Source organism: Trichomonas vaginalis, chromosome V (genome assembly GCF_026262505.1).
Source record: "Trichomonas vaginalis G3 chromosome V, whole genome shotgun sequence".
Classification (NCBI taxonomy): domain Eukaryota; phylum Parabasalia; order Trichomonadida; family Trichomonadidae; genus Trichomonas; species Trichomonas vaginalis.
Window position 1 is genome coordinate 17,736,331 of NC_067207.1, and position 26,167 is coordinate 17,762,497.

A 26,167-nucleotide genomic window follows, 5' to 3' on the forward strand; every position below is an offset into this window, starting at 1 on the left:
TTTTGTTCTTGAAATTCATCTTCCATCGCATTGAGCATTATTTATGATATAAAATTTCAATTGGATAAGAAATTTCGCATAAGAATTTGTCAAAAAGAATTCGGAATAAAATAATTTAGAAAGAGTAACTTTTTCAATTCAGATAATATAGATGTTTTTGTATTTCAAATATTTGAATTCATTTTCAAAAATTTCTAAAGTAACGCAACTATAATTCCTATTCTGAATTTAATTAAATGATATACATAATAAACAGATAATTTAGGTTTTGAATTTAACCTCCATAGAATTAATTTTATGGTCGGATATTATATTTGCATTTATACATGTCGATATTTTTAAATTTTCATTTTCTGAGGAATACAATTGAGTTGTCAGATTATGCAATTAACTTTATAAACAATATCCATCTAGCAATTTTAAAATAAACGATGAAAAAATCTGCAAAATAATCGAAATTCAATATATCACTTCAACATTTTATCGATTTAGAAATAAATTATGATTCATGCTTAATTGCCTAATGTTTAGCGTGAATCATATTAATCTCCAAACAAGACTGTTTTTAATTACAATTTTACATTTCTCCTCCTATCCGCTATTATTTTATACCAATCAATAGATATGCATTTTGCTTGATGTTCACACTTTTCGACTTAAGGTGATTCTACAAGGCTTTTAATATGAGTTTTTAAATATTGAAGATCAAAGGAAAGATCCATTGCCTATTTTCCACAAATAATCATATGATGTATATTATAAGGCATTCTTTTAATGCAACTGATAATACCGCCCATAAAAATAGAATGAATTGGAATAACAATGTAAATGAGAGTTTTAAATTCACATAAATAATAATGATCATCTAATCAATAATTTTGGTTACTGTATACAATTGATTTCATGGAATAATTTTCAATGAAGTTATTAGGTAATAAAATGATATAAATCAGTATAAGATACATATGAATCCGATTGTTTTACATTGATTAAAATGAGTCAAATGGTTCCGAAGAAAAACAAGTTGAATTTATTGAAATATTTAGAAAAATCATTCTTCAACAGTAGAGTACATACAAGTATGATGATTTAATGTATACTGTGATGAGTGAAAGCCATTAGAATATAAAAATAAGGTGATATTTCAAAATATTTTGATAAATTAGGGAAAAATCAACATTGACTACATATAGATCTGATTATTTGCATACATTAAGGTGAATAAAGACATTTAATATATTAATATAAGTTGTTATTGAATTCTCATTCATCAACAATTTAATCCACAGGTATTTTATGATTTAATATCAGGAACATATACAGATATTGTGGTGAATTATCTACAATCATACTTTCATTCATACTAATATGAAGAAAAATGAAAATAAGTTAACTTGCGTGAAAATTCATTGATAATCATTATAAGTTATAGATATTTGATGGTTCGATGTAAGTATTACATACGAATACTGTGATAAATAATGTATATTTATGACTACATGCATATAAATTTGAAGAAGAACTAAAAATAAGTTGATCATTAAAATTATTCTGAAAAAATCATTCATCATCAGTATAATTAGCATGTGTTTGATGATTTCATACATATCAATTTGAAGAAAAAATGAAAATCATTTGAAATTAAAAAATATTCTAAAAAATCATTCATCATCAGTATAATTAGCATTTGTTTGATGATTTCATGCATATTAATTTGAAGAAAAAATGAAAATCATTTGAAATTAAAAAATATTCTAAAGAATCATTCATCATCAGTATAATTAGCATTTGTTTGATGATTTCATGCATATCAATATGAAGAAAACCTAAAAATGAGTTGAAAGTAAAAAATAATCTAAAAAATCATTCATTATCAGTATAACATATACATAATATGATAATTATATGTGTATTAATATCAATAAAAATGAAAATAAATTAGTCTTTAAATATAATTCTAAAAAATATGATAATAACATCGCAAATAGTAAATATATAAATATAAGTTAGTCCTCAGAGTTGGAAGAATAATCACCGGAGCCACTGCTTTCGCTGAATTTCGAAGGTTTTCTTCTTGCAGACTTAGAAGCATCTCCTTTCTCTCCTTCGTCATAATCAGGTACAGCGAATGCATCGAACGTAGAGAAATCCCTTCTCTTTCTTTCTCCGACGCACATTGAGTTGAAATTCGAAATCAACTGAGCGTCGTTGTCTTCTTCTCTCACGATGCAAGAGAATTCAGGTGTATGGTACGCGTCGCTTCCATCTTCTGCCAAAGGAGAGTCTTCAACTTCGATTTTCTCGTCAACTTCGTCCAAATGAGGGAATGGCATGTTAAACACCTTGTTTATGGCGGAGTGTTCGTATGGTTTCTGTGTTCCCATTGTTTGGGCCACGGAATCTATGATTTGCTGTACAAGTTCGTTTAATTCAGGGTTGTATTCGTGTTCGGTGAGTTCTGTCTTGATTCCTGCTGCTGTCTGATTGCGTTGGATTGCGGATTGTGCTTCAACTTGCTTTACAGAGAGCATTTGGTATAATTGCTTGGAATTTGACTTCGAAACCTTCTTCATTATATTGTAGACGTCATCAAATGGGAAAGGCATGATACGAATTGTCTGGCAATTCTTCAATATGTCGAGGACTCTGACAATATTGACGGCATCTGTAGTTCCTGAGCCATCTATGTAGAGTTTCTGTAATGTATTTGAGTTTTCGATGATATCTCCGATGGCGTCGAGACCTTCTTCGCCGAAATTATTAAATGAAGGGTCGAAGTACTCCAATTTGGTTCGGGATGCCAATTTGATGTATGGTGCCATCATGGGACCAAGTTTGTTGCTGCCACCTTTGATGGAAAGATACTTCAGATCAGCAAATGTGACTAATTCTCGTAATGCATCGCCAACGTTCTTCATTTTAGGGGTGAGGTTGTCGTTGAACGAGATGCCGTAGATTCCTCTGCATTGGTCAAGGACTTTGACCAGTTTCAGGCAGTCATCTGCGTCCATGTTCGTAGAATTGAAGGAAAGAGTGCCCCAAGAGTAATTTGAAGCGGCTTTGAGGGCTTCAAGTACAGGGTCGAGCTTCTTTCCGCCAAGTTTTGTATTCGAAAGGTTGAGATTGAACTGGCTGATGCTTCTTGAAGTAATTCCTTTGATTATTTGGGCGATTTGCTCAGGCTTGAGCCCGCAATCGCTGACATCGAGTGATTGTAAGAATTCTGCGTTGGCTAAGAAAGTTAAAACCTCTCCAAATTCGGATTTTCCGATTTTAGAGCCTCTTAAGGAAAGATGCAAGAGCTGTGGTTGGCTCTTATGAAGGATCTGAAGAATATCGCACAATCCGCTCTTGACATTGCCTGGATTGAAAGATTTCATAAAATTCTTTCGGTTTTTCTTCAAAGCATTGAGAGTTTGGACGATTGCCTTGGCTCCTGATGATCTAACTGATGCCCCACCGAGGTTTAAGTACCTGATTCCCCATAAATGAGAGTTCTTCTCGATTGATGTCATCAAAGCAACGACAGCCTTATCGTTCATGCCTGTATTTGAGAAATCGAGGTAGAATACGTCGGATTTGAGATGGGAAACCGCTGTACAAATTGGAATCATATCAGAAATTGGATTATCAGAGATATCGAGGTATCTTAATGGTAATTTTCTGTTGTCTACAAATGCCTGAGCGATTGCATCGCATCCATCAACGATATTGTTTGCTTCGGCGACGAATATTTGGCAAGTTGTTGATTCTGACAACAAAGGAGCCGCGGCGAGGAACAAATCTGTTCTTCCGACATTCCTCATGACGATTCCGTGTAGTGTTGGGAAGAACGTCAATGCGTCGAAGACAGGACCGATATTTACGGTACTTGCAAAGGAATTTTCAATATCATGGTAAGGGATTTTGCTTAAGTCGAAGACACCGGACATTGTGATAGCAGTATAATTAACCCATTGTACGATGTGATGGTTATATTTGATCTTATCTTGCATACAATAGGCGTTGTAAAGGAATTGGAACTGCTGGCCTGGAGAGAGACGTGGGTCAAACTTAGGGAAGTCATCCGGATCCTTTGGCCTGAATTTCAACTTGTATTCTTTAGGAAGATAAGAAGTTATGATGTAGTAGTTTCGGAAAAGACAAACAACAAACCTCTTCATGGCCTTTTCATTTCCTTGTATGGATAATTCTCTGTCCTCCATTTTTAGAGCAACAAAATCTTTTCCAGGAACTCCGAAGTAAGTTAAGTCAAGTATATGGACATCTTCGAGATGCGAAATTCCTCCCATAAAAGACTTCTTGCAGAAAGTGATGTAATGCTCACTCAATGCGACAACTCCGTCTTTTATATCTTTTCCGTCTATTTGGAGTTTGCACCTGAAGGCAAGAAATACCTGGCGTTCCCAGGAAGGAACAAGTCTCTCAACTTTCTCCTTGTCCTTCGCGTCTAAATGGTAGTCATTGTCGCTCATCGGATTGAAGCGAAATTTTTGACACCTTTTGAATGCTTTGCTTTCAATATAATCATCACGGAAACGCTCTATTTATTCTAGGTATGGAATATTTTATCAAATGGCTCAACAGAATAATTTTGTGTTTGACGATATAGAATTGAATGTGATGTAACGGCAAACCCAAATTTTAGCTAAAAGTGACAGGAAAAAAAACGTTTAGTATTAAAAAAAAAGACCGATGAGAGCTTCGTTCGAAATATAGAGGGAACTGAGAATGCGCAACCATTCTCAGGGAATATTGGATGCTATTCCCGTTCCCTCTGTATGGAAAATTGAGGTTTTCAAAGGGAGTTAAAATAATATCAAATTTATACTAATTTACTTCAAAATACAAAAGTATTTGACAGCTAAAATTAGTTACTTTAGCAAGCCTATCAATACCCTTTTACGATTATTGTTACTTTTTCGAAATAAAAGTAAAAACAAATTTATACTAATTTACTTCAAAATACAAAAGTATTTGACAGCTAAAATTAGTTACTTTAGCAAGCCTATCAATACCCTTTTACGATTATTGCTACTTTTTGAAATAAAAGTAAAAAAAATTTATACTAATTTACTTCAAAATACAAAAGTATTTGACAGCTAAAATTAGTTACTTTAGCAAGCCTATCAATACCCTTTACGATTATTGCTACTTTTTCGAAATAAAATAAATTTATTATCAAAAACCTTTTTTTTCTTAGTAAAAATAAAAATGTTATTTTATATCAAGTTTTTATTCATAAATTTTTATAATGTTGTATAAATTTCATTAAAATTTACGTACATATTAAGGTACTTATCTTCTACATATATAATCTTCATTAGATATATACATGATAAATAAAATTCATAAAACATTAAAAATCAAAAAATTAGATGAACCTTGGCAATTAAACTTTATTAAATAATAGTTGTTTATAAATTATATTATATTATTATTTAATATTATTTTGATAATGAAGATTTTATTTTGCAATAATATAAACGAAATTTTTTACCTTATGAACTTTTGATGGAAATATGCAAATTTAAAATAATAAAGAAAGCCGCGAGCGAAGCGATCGGCTTAGTTCGAAGATTTTGATTCAAATCTTTGCTGATCTGTAATTCGCGGAAGCCGCGAGCGAATCGAGCGGCTTAGGTCTAAGATTTTGATTCAAATCTTTGCTTATATTCCTTAAATTCTTTATGAAACTCGCAACAGTTCCATAAAAAATTTTAAATTCTAAACTGTCGAAATTACCGATCGGTAATCACACCCTTCACGGGTGTGTCATTTTTACAGGTGTGTCACTTTTAGCTAAAATTACCCCTACTCGTGATGTAACAGTTTTTGAGAGTGGCCGAATCGAGATTTTGATTTGTAATTCTTACACTAAGGGTTTCGTTTTGCTAAAATTGTCACTTTTATAGCATATTTGTTTTTGGATGTTTTGCAAAACCAAAAAAAACTATGATATACAATGTGTGTGTAAAGAAAATACTTTATTTACTAGTTAAAAAATCATTTGGTATTGATCAAGTTATTTTTTCTGGATAAGATATTATATGGATAATTGGATAGAAAATACAATTATATAATCTTGTACCTGGTTTAATTAAGCTAATTGTCATCAGAAACTTGTAATTTTTATGAATTTCAGATTTTCTTTTCATTACTGCTTTTCTTAATAGGTCAAGTTCTTATTTATGTTATAAAGTATGATATTTACAAATATCAAGTTATCATGTTTTTTGAGAAATTATGAGAAACAAACAAAAATGAAAAAGATAAGAATAGCAATGAATAGTGATGTGGGTATAGAAAATGTAAGAGATATGAATGCAAAGCAATCAGTATTTAGGATATTGACCATAGATTTCGAAAAAAAATGCTGCATATTGAGCGAAAACTATGATTATATTATAAGGCTGTCATTTAAAGCATAATGAAACTATTCCCTTTTCATTTTAATCGAATAAGATAGTAAAGATTTTTGAATTAGCTAGAAACTGATGAGATGTTTTCACAAATCAGATTTTTAATCTCTATAATGCATAATTCACTCAATATCTCAATTTTGATATTGCGAGATATTTTTGCTATCGGTTTCGCAATTTTGACACAATAGCAAGAGGGTTCTATAAGCATTATTATCAACGTAGAATCTGAATATCATATCAGAAAATGTCGCAAATCTGACATTTACCCGACCAAATAGCAAAAATAATTGAATACTTTTCGCAAAAACTTTTAAAATCGATAAAAATATGAAATATAGATATTAAAGAGACTTTTTATATAATATTCATAAAGATTTTCCAAAAATATGATACCGCAAAATTAAAAAAGTGACGTCTTGAGTGGAGTCAAAGGTCGAAATTGCTAGCTAAATGTTTTTTTAGCGAAATTGCGTATTGTACGTTTTTTTCGCAAAACGAAACCCTTACTTACACATGAATTGAATTTGAATTCGATCAAAGAAAATCAAAATCTTGATGGTTGGTTTGGGAGATCAATAAACTTTTAAATGATATTGACTTCGCAATGGGATTTAATATAACAGAAATTTGATGGTGAATGAGATTTATATTTTTTAATTTTCAATGAAATCTTGAGCCATCATGTTACAGATTACCGAGTAAAGATGGACAGCACATTACATATCTATTTTGAAAGTGCTTTTCTCAGAATGTCATACAATGACAAAAGATCAGTCGTACCGTATGCAAAATTTTCCAATTTAATGAAGGTATTGCTCCAACATGTAAAATATCCAAAATCCTTTGTAGTTCTATGAACTAATTACTTTATTTTTGTCAAGGTTTCATTTTTATTGGAACTTTAATCAAAACTATAGCTTTTGCTTTTTAAATTACTATGTAATGATAATATGTATTGAATTGGAAGCAAAAATCTTGTAGAAATACTTAGTTTTTATTATATTTTATTGAATATTTGCTTATCAAGGGTTTTGAACAAAATATAAGCACATGTGGATTTGCATTGAAAAAAGAAATAATTTACACAAGCTTTATATGATATTTACATGACATCTGTCGATTGTTTTCAAATTTTAATGGAAACACTTATAATAAACATAATTTTACTTCATATTTCTGATAAATATCATTCAATGTATAATTGAGGAATAAAAGATTTATTCCTTCAACTCTAAAACTATTTGAGGAGTGCTTTGAAAAAGTAGAATAAATGAACGCAAATAATTCCTGTGAGTATCCATTCCATTATGTTGCAAAACATCGAAAAGTATAGATTATTAAATTTTTCATCTAAGTGCTTCAAAATCAAGTACGCAAGTGTCAAATAAGAAACCATTGCTAAATCGTTGTACAAATTGTGGTGCTCCTTGATGATATATTCATACAAAATATCATCATCTTCATCAATGAAATTACTGTTTGGGTTAGTTTTGCCACCATGTGATTTTAAGAGAGATTCCATTTCGGATTCCTCATGAAAAGAATCAATTAATCCTCGGTTATTTTCTAGAATAGAATTCATTTGAAATTCATTATTTTTCATAAAGGCTTCATTTTCTCTCTTATAACGCATAATTGCAATATCAAGAGGAGTCTGTCGTTTTTTATTTAAACAATTGATTTCTGCACCATGAGAAATTAATACTTCGGCGTTTTCTTTATTATATAATAATGCTGCAATATGAAGAGGTGTATTACCATGTGAATTTTTTTCATTGACATTTGCACCTTTTGAAATCAGAAATTCAATCATATCTTTGTTACTTTCAGAATTTTGACCATATAATTTGAAAATTTCACCTGAATCAGTAATAATTTTTTCCTTGATTTTTTCAGAATTATACATTAATGCAAAATTAATAGCATTATTTCCATCAATGTCTGTAAAGCTGATACTTGCATTATGTGAAATAAGAAGTTGAGCAATTTCTTTATAATTTAATAGTGATGCAAGACTTAGAGGGGTGATATGATACATATTCCTATTGTCATTTATTTTTGCACCTCGCGAAATCAGAATTTCCACAACTCTTTTATTTTCATTTAGGACTGCAATATGAAGGTTTGTTAAATCGGTAATTTTTCTTTTGGATTCAATAAGTGCCCATCGTGAATTAAGTAACTCCACCAATTCTGTGTTATTTGAAATTACAGCGACATTAAATACAGATCCATATCGATTGTTAATTTTTTCAATATCAATTCCTTGGGTAATCAGATATTTTGCAATTTCATTCTGTCTTTCATGAGCTGCAACATAAAGTGCTGTGTAATTATCTGTACTAGAATACACATGATTAATATTTGCACCTTTCGAATGAAGATATTCACAAAGATATTGGATATGAAAACCAGGAGAAAATACAAAACATGCATTGATATCATTAGTTTCTTTTAAATATAATAAAAATGCTTGAAGATTTTTGTAAATACCACACATATATATATAGTAATTGCTATGCCATATTCATTCATCAATTTCATAACATTTTCCATATTATGAGATGTAATTGCATTTTCCATTGTTACAGAATCAGGTTTTTGTTCTCTCAAACACATTTCAATGATATATTGATTATTTCCTAGAAATGCAGCATCAAGGCATTCTTTAGTGATTTTAGCTTTAAATTCATCAATTAATAACCTGAAACATTTAACTGACGCATGTTTGCAACAATTCATGAGCATTTCATTTAGATTTAAATTTTTTTGTTTCATTACATCTGCTAACATTTTTTCATCATCTTTTATTATTAAATCAATAAGGGATTTAGTAATATCAATATCTACTTTTGTAAGATGTATGATATCATAAGCTTCATTACAATGATATTCATCATATAATCTCTTCATTATCTCTAGATATGAATGTCGATATTTTAATCTAATCATACCAACTGGTTCTATCCATCGAATCATATCTTGTGGTGTAAAGTATCCAGGATCTATCAAATTATCTTTGATTTCTTTATACAATTCTGCTGTTGAGTTTATTTCATCCGAATCTATTTTGTAGATTGAATCCCACGTATCAATGTATTTCTTGTACTTATTCATGAGTGACGTATAATGCTTTAATGCTTTGTTAACTTCCACTAGTTGAATAATAAATAGAATTAGCATTAGTCAGCGAATCAGTGTCAAAAATATAAAATTTTCATTTTGTAAAGCTATCAATTTCCACTTAGAATAAGAAAACTAGAATTGTCTGTTGTTGAATTTCTAACCATTCAATTGAACCGGATCATGGAGTAAAATGATATCAAATTCATTCCCTCAAATACAATAATTACAAATGAAAAACGTCAGATAAAAAATAAATCAGAAAGACATAATTTGAGCATTTATTACATATATTGTTGCATGAAGCAACTTTCAATATTGAAGATTTCTATGAGTAAGATGGTGAGTCATAATTAAACTCATCTGATGCGTGTAAAGTTAATTCACCTAATGACTGATTGTTTTTAATGATATTGACACAAGTTATGCATGAATCAGAAGCAATTGAATCTATTAAATAACTTTAATCTTGATTGACTCTATTTTGCGTAATATTGCAATGACCATAAAACTATTTAGTATTTGCAGATGATAAGTAGGTAAAATCTACATTATTGAATCTGATATTAGATGAAATTGCTAAATATTCACCAAAGTTAACTTCATACTCTAGTAATACAAAGCATTTAAGCTTAGAGGTGTTCAAAAAATTATTCAAAATTCTTGTAATACTTGCTTTTGATAAATCAGCTGATTTGAGAAAATCGTTATTCTGGGGAGCATCATCAATTTCTGGAATCTTTTCAACAACTTTTATAAATAGCAATTGTGTATTTTCGAAAGGTTTACTTTGGAATTTGTTGATTTGAATAGAAGTGTCAGATTTCGGAAACGTAAATTTTGAAGACAAATAGCTAAAATTTATTTGAATTCATCCTAATTATAAAATTGCTATTTCTTTTATCGAATAAAATATTTAAAATTTTTGACATTTTTTAAAATCTAGCTTTTGATTAAGCTGGAGTTCCTAAAGATATCTGGGAAGAATACTATGGACCACCAGGAGAAAACTATTCCAACATCGAATCAAACAAGAAACCTACTATTTCTCAAAATTTCTTTTTACTTTCTTCAAACTTCTTTAATTTTACATCGAATGTCATTTCTTGCAGTATCGATTCTATTAAATTCCTTCATTCGATATGCACATATACAAATATTACACGAAGTTCAGGGTACGGTGGTTGCATCTACTTCTATGGCAACAGTTCTATTGTCCAAGACCGATTTTGTTCTATTAAATGCTACACACCAAACAATGGAAAGCATTCATATACAGAAGTTCAAACAGCAACAAACAAAAATTTTGTCAACTTAAGTTCTCTCTTTCAATGCGGTCATGACTACACTGGATATTCCAGTATATATCATTGGTATGGAGATAAAACTCTTATTTCTACAAACAACACTTATACGAGATGTCAAGGATGGGCTGGTTATCGATTAGAAAATAATCCATCTAATGTTAACTTTTGTTGTTTCATTTCTAATGATAACCAACAAATGAATGCCATTTGCATGCTTCATTGGCAAACACCTGATTCATTTGTTAAAAATTCAATCTTCAAAAACAACACAGCAAAAATTTCAAAAGGAGGTTATGGTCTTATTACATCATCATCTTCACCATCAAATGTTACAGTTTCAGAATGTATTTTCATAGGAAACAAAGCAGACCATACTTTTAGTTGTGAAAGTAATGGTATTATTACAGTTATACACTGCAGAGGAGATGATTTGTCTGCAAGTAAAATTTATGGAGGTTCATTTAATACAGATAAAATCGAAACAGATCCTTTTGATCTTCCACTTTCACTTCTTTCATTAGGTAAATGCGAAGCAGAAAATCCAATTTCAATCGAACTTATTTTAAATGAAATTGAAAAGAAAAATAGTCATATTTTTGATGAATTTTGTTCTTTAAATTTAACTCTTGAATGCTTTCTTAATTTAAAAAGATCATAATTCAATCCAATTTTAACAAAATAGTAAAAGTACAGAAGATTAAAAACGTAATTCTAAGATTTTAGTTAACATATGAGATCCTTGATCTAATTGTTATAAAGTTCATAATATCGTAATCTTCAATTTTATACCAATATTCTACTGCATTATTTTGATATATAATTCACGTACTGAATCATCCTGTGTCGATATCTAAATGAATTCTGTTGATAATTCGTGGGGCTAATATAACTCAAGATTGTATTAATGAGGTTTTCCATAGGGTGCAAAAATGCGCAAAAACGATTATTTAAAATTGAATTTGTACATATTTTGTGTATTTGAAAAATTTGGGAGTTTACCATTATTAAAAATCAAATCCATTATTAAAGAATAGCAACAGTTACATATGCAAAAAATATAAAAGAAAAAATACATTCATTTTTGACTACTTTACGCGGATAGTTTCAAGCCAGAGTTTCAGACCAAAATTTTGGTTGGAAGGAAGTTACTGTACCTTTAAAATAGTGCAAAAATTGAATGAGTGATATTTAAAAACATTAAATTTCGTTTAAATGATAACAAACAAAATAATAAAATAATAAAATAAATAAAATATAATATCAAATAAATTATAATGGCATGCAATATAATTTGCCTGATTGTGATAAAACACAAATAACACCTTGGTCATATGAAATTGAAACAGGAATAGACAATGGACATCGGCATGAAGCTTTGTCTAATGTCACATCAGTCAATCGGTTGATGTATACATTCCCTGTTGGATCGGCTAATGCGACATATTCGATGTAGTTCTTATCGATGAAATTAGTCCAACATGAAATCCGGAAGTTGATTTTGACATCACTAACTAAGAAACCATTCAATGTATAGACTGAAACTGAGTTTGATGAGTAAACTAAGATTGTACCTGTTTCTTCTGTAATCATAACTTTGTGTGGAATCTTTTCGTCCATAACAATGTCGTAGTGGAACTGACCGTCATATCGGTAAACAACTAAATGACTTGATGTTGTGCAAAGACAGATTAATCGGTATTTATCACTACTGCATAAACAGACAATTCGGTCGGTCAAACTAGTACGAATACAAAAATCTTTCTTCAGTGATTTGATACTAGCATCAACACAAACAAATGTTAAATTCTTTGAGTTTTGATCAAATAAAACTGGGTGATAATTAGAAATGTTTTGTTGTTCATTCCCATTAGATGAATAAACTTTGATACTCTTAGAACTATGAATAACAACAAAACCATTGACAAATGTAAATTTTTGACAGTGTTGATCAATGTTTTTCAAAAATATCGTTTTGTTGTTTTTATGATTTTCAATGTCAAAAATTAAGGTTTCAATAAGTCGGTTGTTGTAAAGGACTGAATATGTAATCAATGGATATTCAAAGTTTGTGACACTGCATTCTTCGATCAATGGTTTGTTTTCGAAATGTGAGGTGACCATCTTAGTCAAAAATGGTTTCTCGTAAATAATTTTCTTTTGTGGATGTGGTGTCTTAAAAAGTGTAGAAGGAAGGTGACCGGACTTGTTTAATGTGACTTCGATAACATCTTCATCCATATCTTGCGTTTCTTCTGTGTTCCAAACTTCTTCTGTCAAGATATCATTGAATGAATTCAATCGTTGTTTACGAACTTTGTTGTCTTTTTGTGCATAACCAAAGATCATGTCAATCCAAAGATTTAAGTGTTCTGTAACATAATTAGACTCTAAAACTTTTCGTTGGTATGAAATGAACTTGAATGGTTTGTTGCACCATAATGGACATTCAACATCTTTGATTCCTTTATTGTTGACATCCAAAAGGAATTCCGGACAATCAAAGAATTCTGGAACAATTTCCCAACTAAAGCCACTTTCTAAAAATTGAACAGTTGTAGACATCATACTAGTAAACAATCGACTTTCAACATCGAAATGACCACCTTCATTGTCAAGATGAAGTGTTGTAAATGGTTCCAACCGCAAAAGCCAATGTGCAACAATTGTTGGATTAGAAGGAGCGGAGAAATAAAGAAAACTGTTGTCTTCCAATTTCTGACTCAAGTTCTTTCGTTGCGCCAATGTTTGTGCCGAGATAGGCCACTGTAAATCTCGCATTTGTTCAGTTGTCAATGGTTCTGAAATGAAATCTAAAACAACCCATGGAAAGATGGGATACAAAGCAGGATGTCGAAATGATCTGCCACCAAAAATATTCAATGATAACAAATATTCGAAATTAGAAATTTCATCTTTCAACCATTTTTCGGTGATTCCTAATTTGTGGAAGAATGTCTGGAAATTAGAAACTTGGACAATAGCTGAATTCGGACACAGTTGTTGAAATTTCTTGACAATGTCTTGGATAGATTTTATTGGAGCGAAATCAAGGAAAATTGTCTTACCGGAATGGAAATACAACTCAATAGCTGTGTATCTGTGGAATGGAGCACGTTGTAATACATATTTCAATTCAGTGTATTTGTAAACATTAGAAAATCCTTCTTTTCGGATAGTAAAGTTATCGTTTGTCATACAAAATTGGGCATCAATTTGTTTGTCAATTTTGACAACTTTACATGGTTTGTTTTGTGTTGGTTCGTAGTATTTGAATGAAATCTCTTTAGGAATTTTCCGTTTGATAAATGGTTCTTCAAGATCACCACAAACTCGGAATGATTTACTGTAAATGTACTCTGGAGTCTTCTTAGACCATGAACTACTACTGTTGAATAAAAATTTCATAATCTTGTTCCACTGTTTGTGAACTTGTAATGTGTTGAAATTGGACAATTCAACTTGTGCGTCAATATCGCCACTCGCGATACTTGCAACTGTTGTATCAAATAACAATGTGTATGAATTAGCTCGTTTTTCTGTTGCAAGCCAGTGACTTCTCGTACGGTGCTGTAATAATTTCAAATCATCATTATTTGTGTGTTGATTGATATAATGAATTGATGAGTCAATTAAAAGTGTTTGAAGAGTGACATCGATTTTCTCTCTTTGACAGACTTTTTGAAGATAAATTCCGATTGGCAATTCGACATTAGAAACTTCTTTCATGTTTGTAAAGATTTGGCAACATGTTTGTAACAATGCTTCATGGCCTCGGTAGCCAAACTGTGGAATGATCTCAAATTCTGAAGAATATGATTTCAAATACTCTGAAATTTTTGACATGAAATCAATCTCAATTTTTGGTAAATTAGACAATGAAACTGTATTGAATGAGCCAACACTTAATCTTGTTGTAGATGCCAATGGAGAGCTTGCTGTATTAGTAATGTCGGACAAGTCAAATAAATTGGCTGACATTGTGATTTTATCTTTTTTGTCCCTTGTCAGTTTCAATGGAATTTCTTTTTCATTAAATGGTGAATTCTCGTAAAGTTCTTGTAAACTTGGTGACATAAGTTTATGATCACGATGAAGTAAAAGAATTTTTGAGCATAATGTAAATAAGCGTGGATCATTTGATGGTGAATATTTGATATCGATGATAATTTTAACTAAATCTCCAATGAAAACAAGGTAATTTTCATCGCGTGTTGCACTAAGAAGTTCTAAATATGCAATACATTCTTCAAAGAATGTGAAACTGTCACAATCTAAAATAAGATTACTTGTGAAACTAACTAAATCAACAAAACTCTTGCTCTCAAGATAATTAGATAAAATAGCAGGCCAAATGATCCAACTTGGATTAATTAGTTTTGGACAAATGCGAAGAGGTTGAAGACTTGAAGCTGTAATCTCACAATACTTTCGGTCGAATTGTGATTTTTCTAATTCAATAGAACAAATGATCAACAATGGGAAGATTAATGGAAAATCTTTGACAATTTGGATTAATCCATCAAATAATTCCGATGTACAGTAGATTGGTTTAATAACGGAGCATATCGATTCAACATAATGTGCGAAATGATCACCTGTTAATGAACTGATGGCTTTTAATGTAGCAATGAATATCTTTTCCTTACGAGGTTTAAGAAGGTAAAAACAGAGACGAGGGATCATAGTATATTCTGTTTTACCGTTATTCTGAAGAATAGAAAGTAAACTGACAACTTGTTCTGTATCTTGACATGAACCACAATGTGAAATGATGGCGGCCATGTCCATTTCAGTCATTTTGTGTGATTTAAGGAGACGGAGCATAGAATTGTAACATGTGGTAACATCAAAGTCGTTTCGACGTTCAAAAATAATTTCTTTCTCAACGGGATCATGATAGAAGTAAACGCGCATATATGAAAGGACTGTTCTGAATGGAATGATATCAAATAAGTTGAATTCAAGCAGAGATGGCCAATTGTTAACAATTCGTGTGAATTCTTTAGATAAACTACGACACCAAAGATCAGCACTAAGAACAATATTATTGATCAATGATTTGATTTGATCTTTATCTGTAATAGATTCTAAAAATGAATCAAAGCGACACCATAAATTATATGTAAGACAATCAACGTTGTTTTCGACTTTTAATAAGTATGAGATAACAGAAAAGTCGAAATGAGTGCCAATCTTGCAAAGTTCTTTCATCATGTCAATTAATAAGTCTAAAAAATGTGGTGGTGTTTTGTCCAGATAAGCAAAGAAAGGAATAAATGATTCAAAGTTAGATGCCAAACCTTCTGTCAATGTAAATCGTGAAACTCCTTCTGTTGGATATGTAAATAATGCTTTTGTATCAAATTTCTTTTGTTTTACAAGGTTTTGCATCTTGTATTTCTCATCCCTGAGGTTGTAAGCGGCTGGATACAATGATAAGTCTGAAATCATAGTTGAATATGACAAAGCATCTTCTTTTTCGCAATTTCCATCAAAAACTGCTCCCAAACGGACTTCTAACTGATTATCAGAGAATCTTGGCATTTGTACAGTCAATGTTTGCGAAAGAACAGAGTTTACTGAGTATTCAAATTGTAATAAATTTTCTTGGATTCTTTTTATGGAAATTACAACAGGCAACCACTTACAGGAATCAAGGCTTGGAGCAATAACAGCAGAACTGACACCGTTAACCGTTAAAATCTTCGCAATTAACGTGTTTCCTGTGATTAAAAATTTTATTGCACAGTTATTCTCATCCAAAATGGAAATTAGCATCGGATGTGCATTTATTAATTGTGCATAAACAGTGTCGATCCATAAATTGAAGGCTAACGTCATTCCTTCGTTCAAAACATTTCCGAAAATTCCATTTATATACGTTTCATGGTTTTCTACGCCACAATAAACGAAATTACGTGGTGTTTGGGATATTTCGGATAGGGTTTTGTTCGCAATTTGCATTGCAGGAATGGCATATTTCGGATATTCTTCTCCAGGTACGAAAAGTGTCATAAATTTTGCTGCAGCGTATGGGGATGATCGCATTGACGATAGGAATGCGATTATTGGCAGAATTAATTGTTCGATATCTGATTCTTCGTATTTGAGTCTAAAATGTAACCCTCCGAAATCAAATTCGTTCGGATAATTGTTTATACTCTCAATTAATATCAAATCAAGTTCGCTATGTTGTATTAAATAAGTATTTCGAATTGAATGTTTCGAAAGCGTATCCAAATACAACAAAGCCTTCCTTGTTCCTTCTATTGAGCAGAACAATGATGTAAATAAAGGTATAAGTTCGTGATTTTGCAGCAAAAACATGCCTGACATGTTAATCGAGCGACTTCTACCGGCCATGCCTAGGACACATGAAATTATTGACTCCTTTGGCTCCGAATACTCCAAAGATTGAATGGCTTCGGAGATTCTTTGAGTCTGAATGTTAGATAAGTGGTAATCTTCAATGTATATGTGAGTATGGAGTACCAATTCGAGACACTCTTTAATAATATCGGGTGTAGGATTAAGAGTTATGTAAACTGTCACTTGATCAATAATATTTCGAAAAACTTCAACGAGAGAGTTATTAATATTCAATGCATTGTTGATTGTTTTTAAGAGATCAATGATATTCTGCACGAATTTCGGAGATTTGGCAAAATCAAATATTGCTCCAATAAATTTAACGGCAGGAGTTAAATTATCAGCTAATTCAGGAGTGCATCCACTCAATACCTTTGAAAAGTACTCCAAAACAAGGTTTTTCAGAGAGTTATCCAGAATTCTCGACAAAAAACTAATTGCGAAACCTCCTGAAGAGAAACATCTGTAAGCAGTGTCTTTGTCTTCAATGATAGTGAATATAAATGTGTATATTACTGACCTTGCGTCTTGAATTTGAGTTTGGTATTTTTCATATTTTGAATCATGAAGGATAGAAAGAAGTATATTGAGAGAATGAACAATTTCATCAAGCATTTGTTCATTTATGAACGAATACGATCTTGATAAATGCAATTTAAACAATAATCTTCCCAAAATTTCAGCAAAAATGAAAGGAGCGTCTTGAACGTTATGTAATAATGATTGTAGACTCTCAATATTATATGTCATAAAGTCCGTAAGTATTGAATCTCTAATAATTCCAATTAATCCCAAATCATGTTTGAAAAACAAGGTTTCCGAAGTGAAAACAGGGAAAGAATTTATCGCTTCCATTATCTTCTTGGTGTATTTCGTCTTGTTCGGGTGATGCAACAAAGCTAAAAAGTCAATATACAAGTCATACCTATTTTTTGTTAAAATCAATACATCTGCGAACGATTCGAAGAATTTCGTGGCATATATCTCCGGAATTTCACATAAAACAGGAGCTAAAGCAACAACATTTAATTTATGATTTGGCAAAACAAAATCTTTGACGTTTCCCGTCACTTCGAAGTCAGATAGGGATTCTCTTTGTATATACGAGACTATATCCTCTTGAAATGTGTAGTCGTACTCGTAGTTGTAGCTTGTAAATTCGTGAAATGTTGGTTGGGTGAATTCAATTGTAAAATTCGGGTCGGGATCTAGTGGAAAGAATATATGTGTTGGGAGTTCAGCGAATGCGTCAAATAATTCTGGCTGAGAAGTAACTTTTGTTAATGTACTTAATAATCCTATTGAATGAAGGTTTAAATCGAAAACCAATGGATAAAGTATCTGTATTAGTCTCGAAAAATCTGTTGACGAAAAAGATTCTGGTGATTTTTCGACAGATAATGTGATTGTAGAGATAATTTGAGTGTATTTCGTACTGTCATTCACTTGGATCGCTTTATCAAGTATATCTACAATAGTATATATGTTTTCTTTTGTGCATTTAGAATAGTATTTGTTAATAATTTCGATTGGAACTTGATTTTCTGGGAAAGAATTGTATTTTAGTGTAAGAGAATCAATTAGAAAATCTCTTATATCTTTCGATATGATATTTTCAAGTTTATCAAGCAGATTTAGAAAATCAAAGTAATATTTGGTTTTTTCATTGTTATTTGGTTTTAACCACGCAATGATGAAGTAGTATATCAAATCTACAGCTGCTTTTGAAGTGAAAGACTTATCATTTAGCTGAGTTTTTAGAAGAAGAAAACTTGCCTCATCAAATTGTATGTTTGTTTGCAAAGAGGAAAAGACAAGATTGTTATTTACATCAGATACAAGTCCATCGTATGCCTGTTGAATAATTTGGCGATCAATTTGTGGAATCGTAAATAATCTCGCTAAATCTTGCCATTCTTGCGGATCACTTTCATATGGCATCTTGGAGTTATTGACCTCCCTCAATACTTCAATCATAGGATGTGAAATAGTCCTTGTGAAGGACAGTTGAGGAAAGTCTTTCATGAAAACTCTAGAATCAAAGGGCGGTTCAAATGATTAGTTTTATAAAATTACGCATTTTGCATTATTAATGCATTTCCTTTATATTTGGCTAATTTTTATAACCTTATTATTCATCCCATTATTTACGGTTATGTGAGCTCAAATTCCAAAAAAAGGATAATGTTAATTTACAGCGTCATCTCTTGGATTTGACACATCTCAGTGAGGGTAGTACCATAAAAGTACCAATACATATCCCCATTGAATTATTAAAGTTTGGAAACACAAATTTTAGTCTGAGCGATCCAAATTTTTGGGTAATAATGATAACTATAATGGAACCAGCAAATTATCTCTAATGAAGACCAAATTATTGTAAGCTAATCACTAATTTCTGTATTCTAATGAAAAAATTAACAATGGGCATACATTCAAAGCAATATCTATTGTAAAAATGTAAATTAACTTTAAAATATTTTAAAATTGCTGCTATGAGCTTGTCTTTACTATTAATATTTTTTTATGATTAAATATATAACAAAAAATTCACATGTGCGATTAGCCAAAACAATCACTTGGTCAATACATTTAGTATTGTAACAGTAAAGACGAAAATAAATTAGGAAAATAAGATTGAACGAAAATTTGATCGGACTTTTCAATCATTATCGGTATCAAATGAATGAGTTTCATTTGTTAAGCTAAAATTATCAATACTGAATGTTTGTGGTATTATAAATTTGTGAAATCGGGCGAAATGTTGTTTAAATCAAATAAATGAGGATATATAAGTATTAAAAACCATTCTATTAGCTTAACCAAATACTGTAATGCGATCAACTCCAAAACAATGAATTTCAAATAAAATTCCTGACAAATCTGCAGAAATGGATATAAAGTACCTAAGGCGGTAATGTTCCAATATACGATCAATTCTTTTTTAATGTGTGCTAATAAAACCTCAAAAGGCATAATTGACAATCAAAAAGATGTGAAAAATTTATTTATAACAGCTTTCCTTGATTTTGATGGGTTTTTCTTTATTTAAGCTGGTAGTGCATCTGGATCCATCAATTATTCATGTCAACAAAATTGAATGTACAACTTTTATCGTTCGATTACAAATCTTTATTGAATGAATATGAACCAAGACTGGGACCTTATAGTTGACGAGCCTGCAGAAGAGAGTATATACTCTCAGCTACTTCCATCCTCACTCAAGGAAGTCTGGGATGATAACGACTTAATCCGTCCAGATGTCCCAAAGAGTCCAAATCCTATGTTCGATGGTGGATTTCCCGAGCTCGGCAGCCCAACAAAGCATTCACGTCCATTTCCTTTTGCAGAATCAGCTCCAGCTTTGTCTTTTATGGAAGATACTGAAGGCGCTGTTCCAACTCTTGAACCAGAAATCAACACATCCATAATACCATCAGCAAAGTCTAAATACCATTATTACAATGTTCAGTTTCATCCAAATCGCATTGAATTATACAAATGGACTCAGGAAGAACCCCTCGAATTAAATAGCTACGTAGTAACAGAAGCAGACCGCGGATTTGATATTGGCCAGATCGTAGAAGAGCTAAAGCATCCACAGACAAAAGATGCTAAAGCATGCAAGTCTATTGTCCGCCCAGCTTCTCATCATGAAATTTCACAGCTACCATTAAAAGCAGAGCGTGAGCGCAGAGCTCAGGAGCTTTGTCAGGCAAAAGCCAGAGAATTGGGACTTCCGATGTCTATCACCGGAGCTTCATTCCAGTTCGACAGTAAGAAACTTACATTTTACTTTACATCAACAGAATATGTTGATTTTAGAAGCCTTGTGCGTGTTTTGTTCAAGACATTTGGAATGCGTATTTGGATGGTTTGGCATGATGGAAATGCTCCCATCCGTGATGTTCTCCAGCGTAATGAGCATAAATAAACGATACAGTATAGAGATCTGATTTTATAATTAACCACACTTTTTATTTTTTACATTTTTCATTTGAAGTTTCCCTTAACAATGATAAGTATGCATAATCTATTATTAAAACAATGTAATCTCAAAATAACCTTTGATAATCAATTAACGATTATATTGCAATTATCGATTTCTACATTCATTATTATATTAATTAGAATTTAAAGTTTATATTGCAAAAAGAATAATAGTAAGAAATAGTAAAGGAGAAGGTAAAACAAAGAAAGAAAATTTCTCATTGTCAAAATAAAAAGTGACAAGAGATCAAATCGTTTAATTTTGCCACTTTTGTAAATTATAATCGTAAATAATATAAGCTGAAAATTGAGATTATGTAATGTGATGTCATAAATGATAGCAGGAAGTCTTATTTAGAAACAATTTAAGTGTTTATATATCAAATAAATCAAATAAAAAAACGATGATATAGATATCGAAATGAAAATTTGTAAAAAAATCATGATAAAATATTGCAACTAATTGTCATTGCCCCAATAACCAGATCTTTCAACAACATTGGCAGTTTGTTGCTTCATAGACCTTAGTTTGATGTGTGGGTCAGTGTACTTGTCCTTCATCTCAGAGATGCCAGTCTGGAACTCGCGAGCATCGCCTGGAGCACCAGCAGTAACTGACTCGTTTGTGCAGAAGCCTGTAAGTCCACGTCTTGTTGGTCCAACAGCTGTAATTGCTCTTGTCTTTGGTGGCTGCTGGAATGAGATCTGGGCTGTTGAAACCCATGGATCTGGATTGTAAAGGTTCTGATACTCTGGAGTATTGACGCGTTTAAGACGAGCAACTTCTGTTGGATGAAGATCTTCAGCTGTTTTATCGGAAAGTGGGCGAGTCTTGTTGGCTGTAGGGATCTGTGAGTATGTATAGCCGGATTGCTCAATGGCTGTACGGTTAGGAATAACAGGAGAGCCACGATGAGGAGGATGACGATATGTATCATGAGTTGTAGAGACCTGATCAACGATAGCTGGCTGGTTGATTGTAAGGTGCTGGCGTGTGAATGAATCGGCCTCTTTCTTACCGATGAGGTCGCGATTTGTACGCCAATAACGGTCATGATTGGATTCGTGCTTAACGTATGTTGATCCTGTAGTTGTTGATCCCCATTCTGGACCCTTGCCACCATTTTCGGCTTCGACTGGGTTCTTGCGCTTCAACATCTTGAGAGAATTTGGTGGAACAGCTGTTTGGATATCACGTGTCTTTATTTCAGCGGTTCTCTGAGCTGGTGTCTTTGTAGCAGCACCTGGTTCTGGCTCGTTCCAGTAACCAGAACGTTCCATTGTGCTTAATCCGACAGATCTTGGTTCCATTAAGGTAAAGATTGTTGAATACTTGGAGTGTGTAGCATGACTTGTTGAAAGGAATTGGTCCTTGTCGTCAAGCTTGTTGAGAAGCATTGAAGAAACATGCTGATTAGAAGCAAAACCAGAAGCTTTCGGACCACTGGATGTTTCACCCGATGAAAGTGTAGCATCTGCTGGAATTTCTGTTTCATCAACGGACAAACTACGAGTTCTTAATTGACGTGTACGAGGTGGACGATATTTGGCGACGTATTCAGATGTGTAAAATGGATCAAGCTTTTTATCCTTTGCCACGGGCTCAGTGATGGATCTTGACATAACGCCTGAATTTGATCCAGATCCGCCGCTAACGTTGAGACTGCGAGTTGCATATCCAACAGTTTGTGGACGGCAGTATTTTGATGTGTATTCTGTCGTGTAGAACGACTCAAGCATTGGGTCGCCGCCACGAGATGGAAAGCTAAATGCCATTTAAATACGTTATTAAAAACGTGACAATATTGAATCAAATAACGTGAATAAAAAAAATAGATATCGATTGATTGATATTTAATAAAATTAAATAACTAGCCTCATACTTAATATAAATCGATTGAGTCGCTTTCAAAGAATGTTTGCTCAAATATTCTTGATTATCAAAATGCTAAACATCGATTGAAATCTGATATAACCAATAAGGTTTAAGTCCAAATATTACAATCCACGATGGAATATACACATTAAGATATCTAATTCTGAATTTTCATAAAATTTCATTGAAAGAACTGAGAAAAATAGAGAGGATTTATAGAAATTCAAACATACATTTATATAATATACAAACAACTAGAAAGATTAAACAAAAATATTGAACATTCTAAAAATATTCAATTAAAGTTAAATTGAGCCAACAGCTTGAATGGGAGCAAAGTGAATTCTGGAGCTTCCTCTATGGAATCCTAACTGAGATTTGTTGGCAAGTGAATTTTCTTTGATTCTTGGTTTAATAATAAGTGTTGAAGCCTTCATTTGGCTATTAGAAACAGGGATACTATCTGGCTTGAACTGCTTGAAGTATGGCATCTCAAGCAACTCAGCAATTGTTGCACGTTTGTGAATATTTACCTCTAGACATCTGGAAATTACCTTTCTGAGCATTAAATTATGAATCTCATCTTCAGCATATATACCTGCTTCGATCATTCTTTGAAGGCTGAGTTGATCAGAAGAATAAAATGGAAAAGTTCTTGTTGCCATGAAATACAATGTGACGCCAATAGTCCAAACATCGGCACAAATAGGGTTATCGCTGTCTTGTGAGAAAATTTCTGGAGCCATGAACATTCTTGTCCCTTTAAATACGTGGCAAACTTGTTTGTTCTCAAACACGGTGCTTAAACCAAAGTCAGATATCTTCAAGCGTCCATATTTGTCGACTAAGAAGTTTGAAGGTTTTATGTCTGAGTGAGCAACATTGCAATCATGGCAAGCTTTCACGGCGTGTAAGATGTCGAAGCTGTATTTGTATAGTTCTTCTTCTGTGAATTGTGGTTTCGAGTAGGGGTAATTTTAGCTAAAAGTGACACACCTGTAAAAAGTGACATACCCGTGAAGGGTGTGATTACCGATCGGTAATTTCGACAGTTTAGAATTTAAAATTTTTTATGGAACTGTTGCGAGTTTCATAAAGAATTTAAGGAATATAAGCAAAGATTTGAATCAAAATCTTAGACCTAAGCCGCTCGATTCACTCGCGGCTTCCGCGAATTACAGATCAGCAAAGATTTGAATCAAAATCTTCGAACTAAGCCGATCGCTTCGCTCGCGGCTTTCTTTATTATTTTAAATTTGCATATTTCCATCAAAAGTTCATAAGGTAAAAAATTTCGTTTATAAGTAGTATATGAGTGCGGGTTGTGTGACTTTTTTTGTAAACGTAAGAATTCATACAATATTGAACGATTTTGTAACATTTTTTTTGACATATGAAGTAAAAAATGTATGATTCTTACGGTTTTTATTCTTACGTTTTTGAATAAATCAAGATTTAAAAAATGTTCAAAATTGTAAGACATTTACACTCAGCCCATAAATGATGTAATAAACACATTAAAAAATAAACTTTAAAAAATTAACATTAATTTTAAAATAAACTTCTTACGAAAAATTAAAACTTAGTTATGTTTATTATTTTATTTTTTAATTCGTAAGAAATGAACGGAACAAGATTCGTGACTGTGAATCAATTAATGGATAAACTTTCACCAATTCTCACCCAGGTTAAACAAGTAGACGTTTATTTTGATGATTACATAGAAAGTTTATTTTATAAAGGTAAGTTTAATATTAAACCCATTGCTTTTGCATTTGATGGTAAATTAATCGAAAATTCAAAAATTTGGGAATTAATTCCGGATATTGAATTTATAACAAATATTAATGATAAATGGTTTAAACAACAAAATCACCTCACTAAAGTTCTTTGTAGATTAATGATTAAAACTGAGGAAAAAGAATTTAACAGGTTTAAATATCATCCATGTAAAATTTTAGAACTTGGTAACGAAAAACTTCAGAAAAAATTAAACGCAAGACTATCAAAAGATAGAGTTGAAAGAGTAATTAAACTCGCTAAAGATAATGATGTTGATGAAGAAGAATTTGATGAGTTCAACATTGAACTTTAAGAAACTAATGATTATTTGAATTTATGAAATCAATTATTTGATTCATGTCTTACAATTTTGAACATTTTATTTTTTTATTTTGTATGAAATGAGCGTCAAAACTAACAACGTGAAAAAATTGGGATTCACAAATGAGGAAATAAAGGATATATTAGAGGAGGCGGGTTATGAGGTTGATAAATTTTATTTAAGAAATTGTCAAAAATTTGCGGAGTTTTTAAATGAGTTTGATTATGATGGAAAAATGAATAAAGATGATGTTATAAATTTCTTATATCCCACTTCTAAAAAAGAAAAACCTAAAGAACCTGATGTTTTCCCTGAATATTATGAAGAACGGATTAAAGATGATGAATACAATGAAATTGAAAGACTGGAAAAAATAAGAGATGAAATAGATGAAAAATTAAGGAATTAAGAAAGTTGAAAAATATAATGAAAATGAAGTAGAGGGTTTAATGAATATCCCAGCTTCAGAATCAGAAGTTCAGAAATCTCATGAAGAAAGATATAAAATTATGTCTCAGAATCAACACAAAATTTATTAGATGGTGAAATAGATGAAACACTTTCAGAAGAAGGAACTAAATTTATTCGTAAACATAAGTTACAATTTATTGATAATGAAGAATACCCTTGTATATTACTTTCACCACCTTTAGATTCCGAAAAATTCAAAAAAGCTCTTAAAAACGTGACATATGCAACTAATACGATTAAGAAAGAAGATCATGATATTTACACAAATTATTATTTAAATAAATGCACAGGTGTTGATAAAGTTTTTGATTTATTAGATAAAATATCAAAAGAAACCATTGGAACCTATAAAATTTTGTGTGATTGCGGTTTCATTATTGAAGATACTAATAATGTTTCATATGAAAGAACAGCACCGAAGGAAGATGAAGTTGAAAGGTCTATACCATTCGTTATTAAGAACATAAAAGATATGAAAACTTATAAACATTATATTTATTCA

At 31.6% G+C, this 26,167-nt stretch overlaps 7 protein-coding genes and 1 pseudogene across 8 annotated transcripts, besides 3 other annotated features; 3 read left to right on the plus strand and 5 right to left on the minus strand.

Annotated features, from left to right (window-relative positions):
* Nucleotides 1–1,921: 1,921 nt before the first annotated feature.
* Nucleotides 1,922–4,485, minus strand: TVAGG3_0355960 (barbed-end actin filament uncapping; the record flags this gene model as incomplete). Its single annotated transcript, XM_001318042.1, has 1 exon — nt 2,007–4,475. The coding sequence occupies one exon, from the start codon at nt 4,473–4,475 to the stop codon at nt 2,007–2,009; it is 2,469 nt and encodes an 822-aa protein (XP_001318077.1).
* A 145-nt stretch (nt 4,486–4,630) lies between these two features.
* Nucleotides 4,631–5,820: a mobile genetic element.
* Nucleotides 5,821–7,662: 1,842 nt separating this feature from the next.
* TVAGG3_0355980 (spectrin binding) lies at nt 7,663–8,925 on the minus strand (the record flags this gene model as incomplete). The annotated part of the gene is made up of 1 exon (XM_001318039.1): nt 7,663–8,925. The coding sequence occupies one exon, from the start codon at nt 8,923–8,925 to the stop codon at nt 7,663–7,665; it is 1,263 nt and encodes a 420-aa protein (XP_001318074.1).
* A 2,126-nt stretch (nt 8,926–11,051) lies between these two features.
* On the plus strand, nt 11,052–11,724 carry TVAGG3_0355990 (pectin lyase-like family; the record flags this gene model as incomplete). Its single annotated transcript, XM_001318038.2, has 1 exon — nt 11,052–11,513. One exon carries the CDS (start codon nt 11,052–11,054, stop codon nt 11,511–11,513), a length of 462 nt encoding a protein of 153 aa, XP_001318073.1.
* Nucleotides 11,725–12,075: 351 nt separating this feature from the next.
* Nucleotides 12,076–19,249, minus strand: TVAGG3_0356000 (aggrephagy protein; the record flags this gene model as incomplete). Its single annotated transcript, XM_001318037.1, has 1 exon — nt 12,125–19,249. One exon carries the CDS (start codon nt 19,247–19,249, stop codon nt 12,125–12,127), a length of 7,125 nt encoding a protein of 2,374 aa, XP_001318072.1.
* A 966-nt stretch (nt 19,250–20,215) lies between these two features.
* On the plus strand, nt 20,216–21,268 carry TVAGG3_0356010 (PSP1 C-terminal conserved region-containing protein; the record flags this gene model as incomplete). Its single annotated transcript, XM_001318036.1, has 1 exon — nt 20,364–21,158. The coding sequence occupies one exon, from the start codon at nt 20,364–20,366 to the stop codon at nt 21,156–21,158; it is 795 nt and encodes a 264-aa protein (XP_001318071.1).
* A 127-nt stretch (nt 21,269–21,395) lies between these two features.
* On the minus strand, nt 21,396–22,990 carry TVAGG3_0356020 (protein phosphatase 1 regulatory subunit 32 family; the record flags this gene model as incomplete). The annotated part of the gene is made up of 1 exon (XM_001318035.1): nt 21,674–22,990. The coding sequence occupies one exon, from the start codon at nt 22,988–22,990 to the stop codon at nt 21,674–21,676; it is 1,317 nt and encodes a 438-aa protein (XP_001318070.1).
* Nucleotides 22,991–23,395: 405 nt separating this feature from the next.
* TVAGG3_0356030 (protein serine/threonine kinase protein) lies at nt 23,396–23,842 on the minus strand (the record flags this gene model as incomplete). The annotated part of the gene is made up of 1 exon (XM_001318034.1): nt 23,396–23,842. The coding sequence occupies one exon, from the start codon at nt 23,840–23,842 to the stop codon at nt 23,396–23,398; it is 447 nt and encodes a 148-aa protein (XP_001318069.1).
* Nucleotides 23,843–24,053: 211 nt separating this feature from the next.
* Nucleotides 24,054–24,393: a mobile genetic element.
* Nucleotides 24,394–25,186: 793 nt separating this feature from the next.
* Nucleotides 25,187–26,167: part of a mobile genetic element that runs on past the window's edge.
* On the plus strand, nt 25,430–25,826 carry TVAGG3_0356060 (annotated as a pseudogene). The gene has a single exon. A coding segment is annotated over exon 1 (397 nt).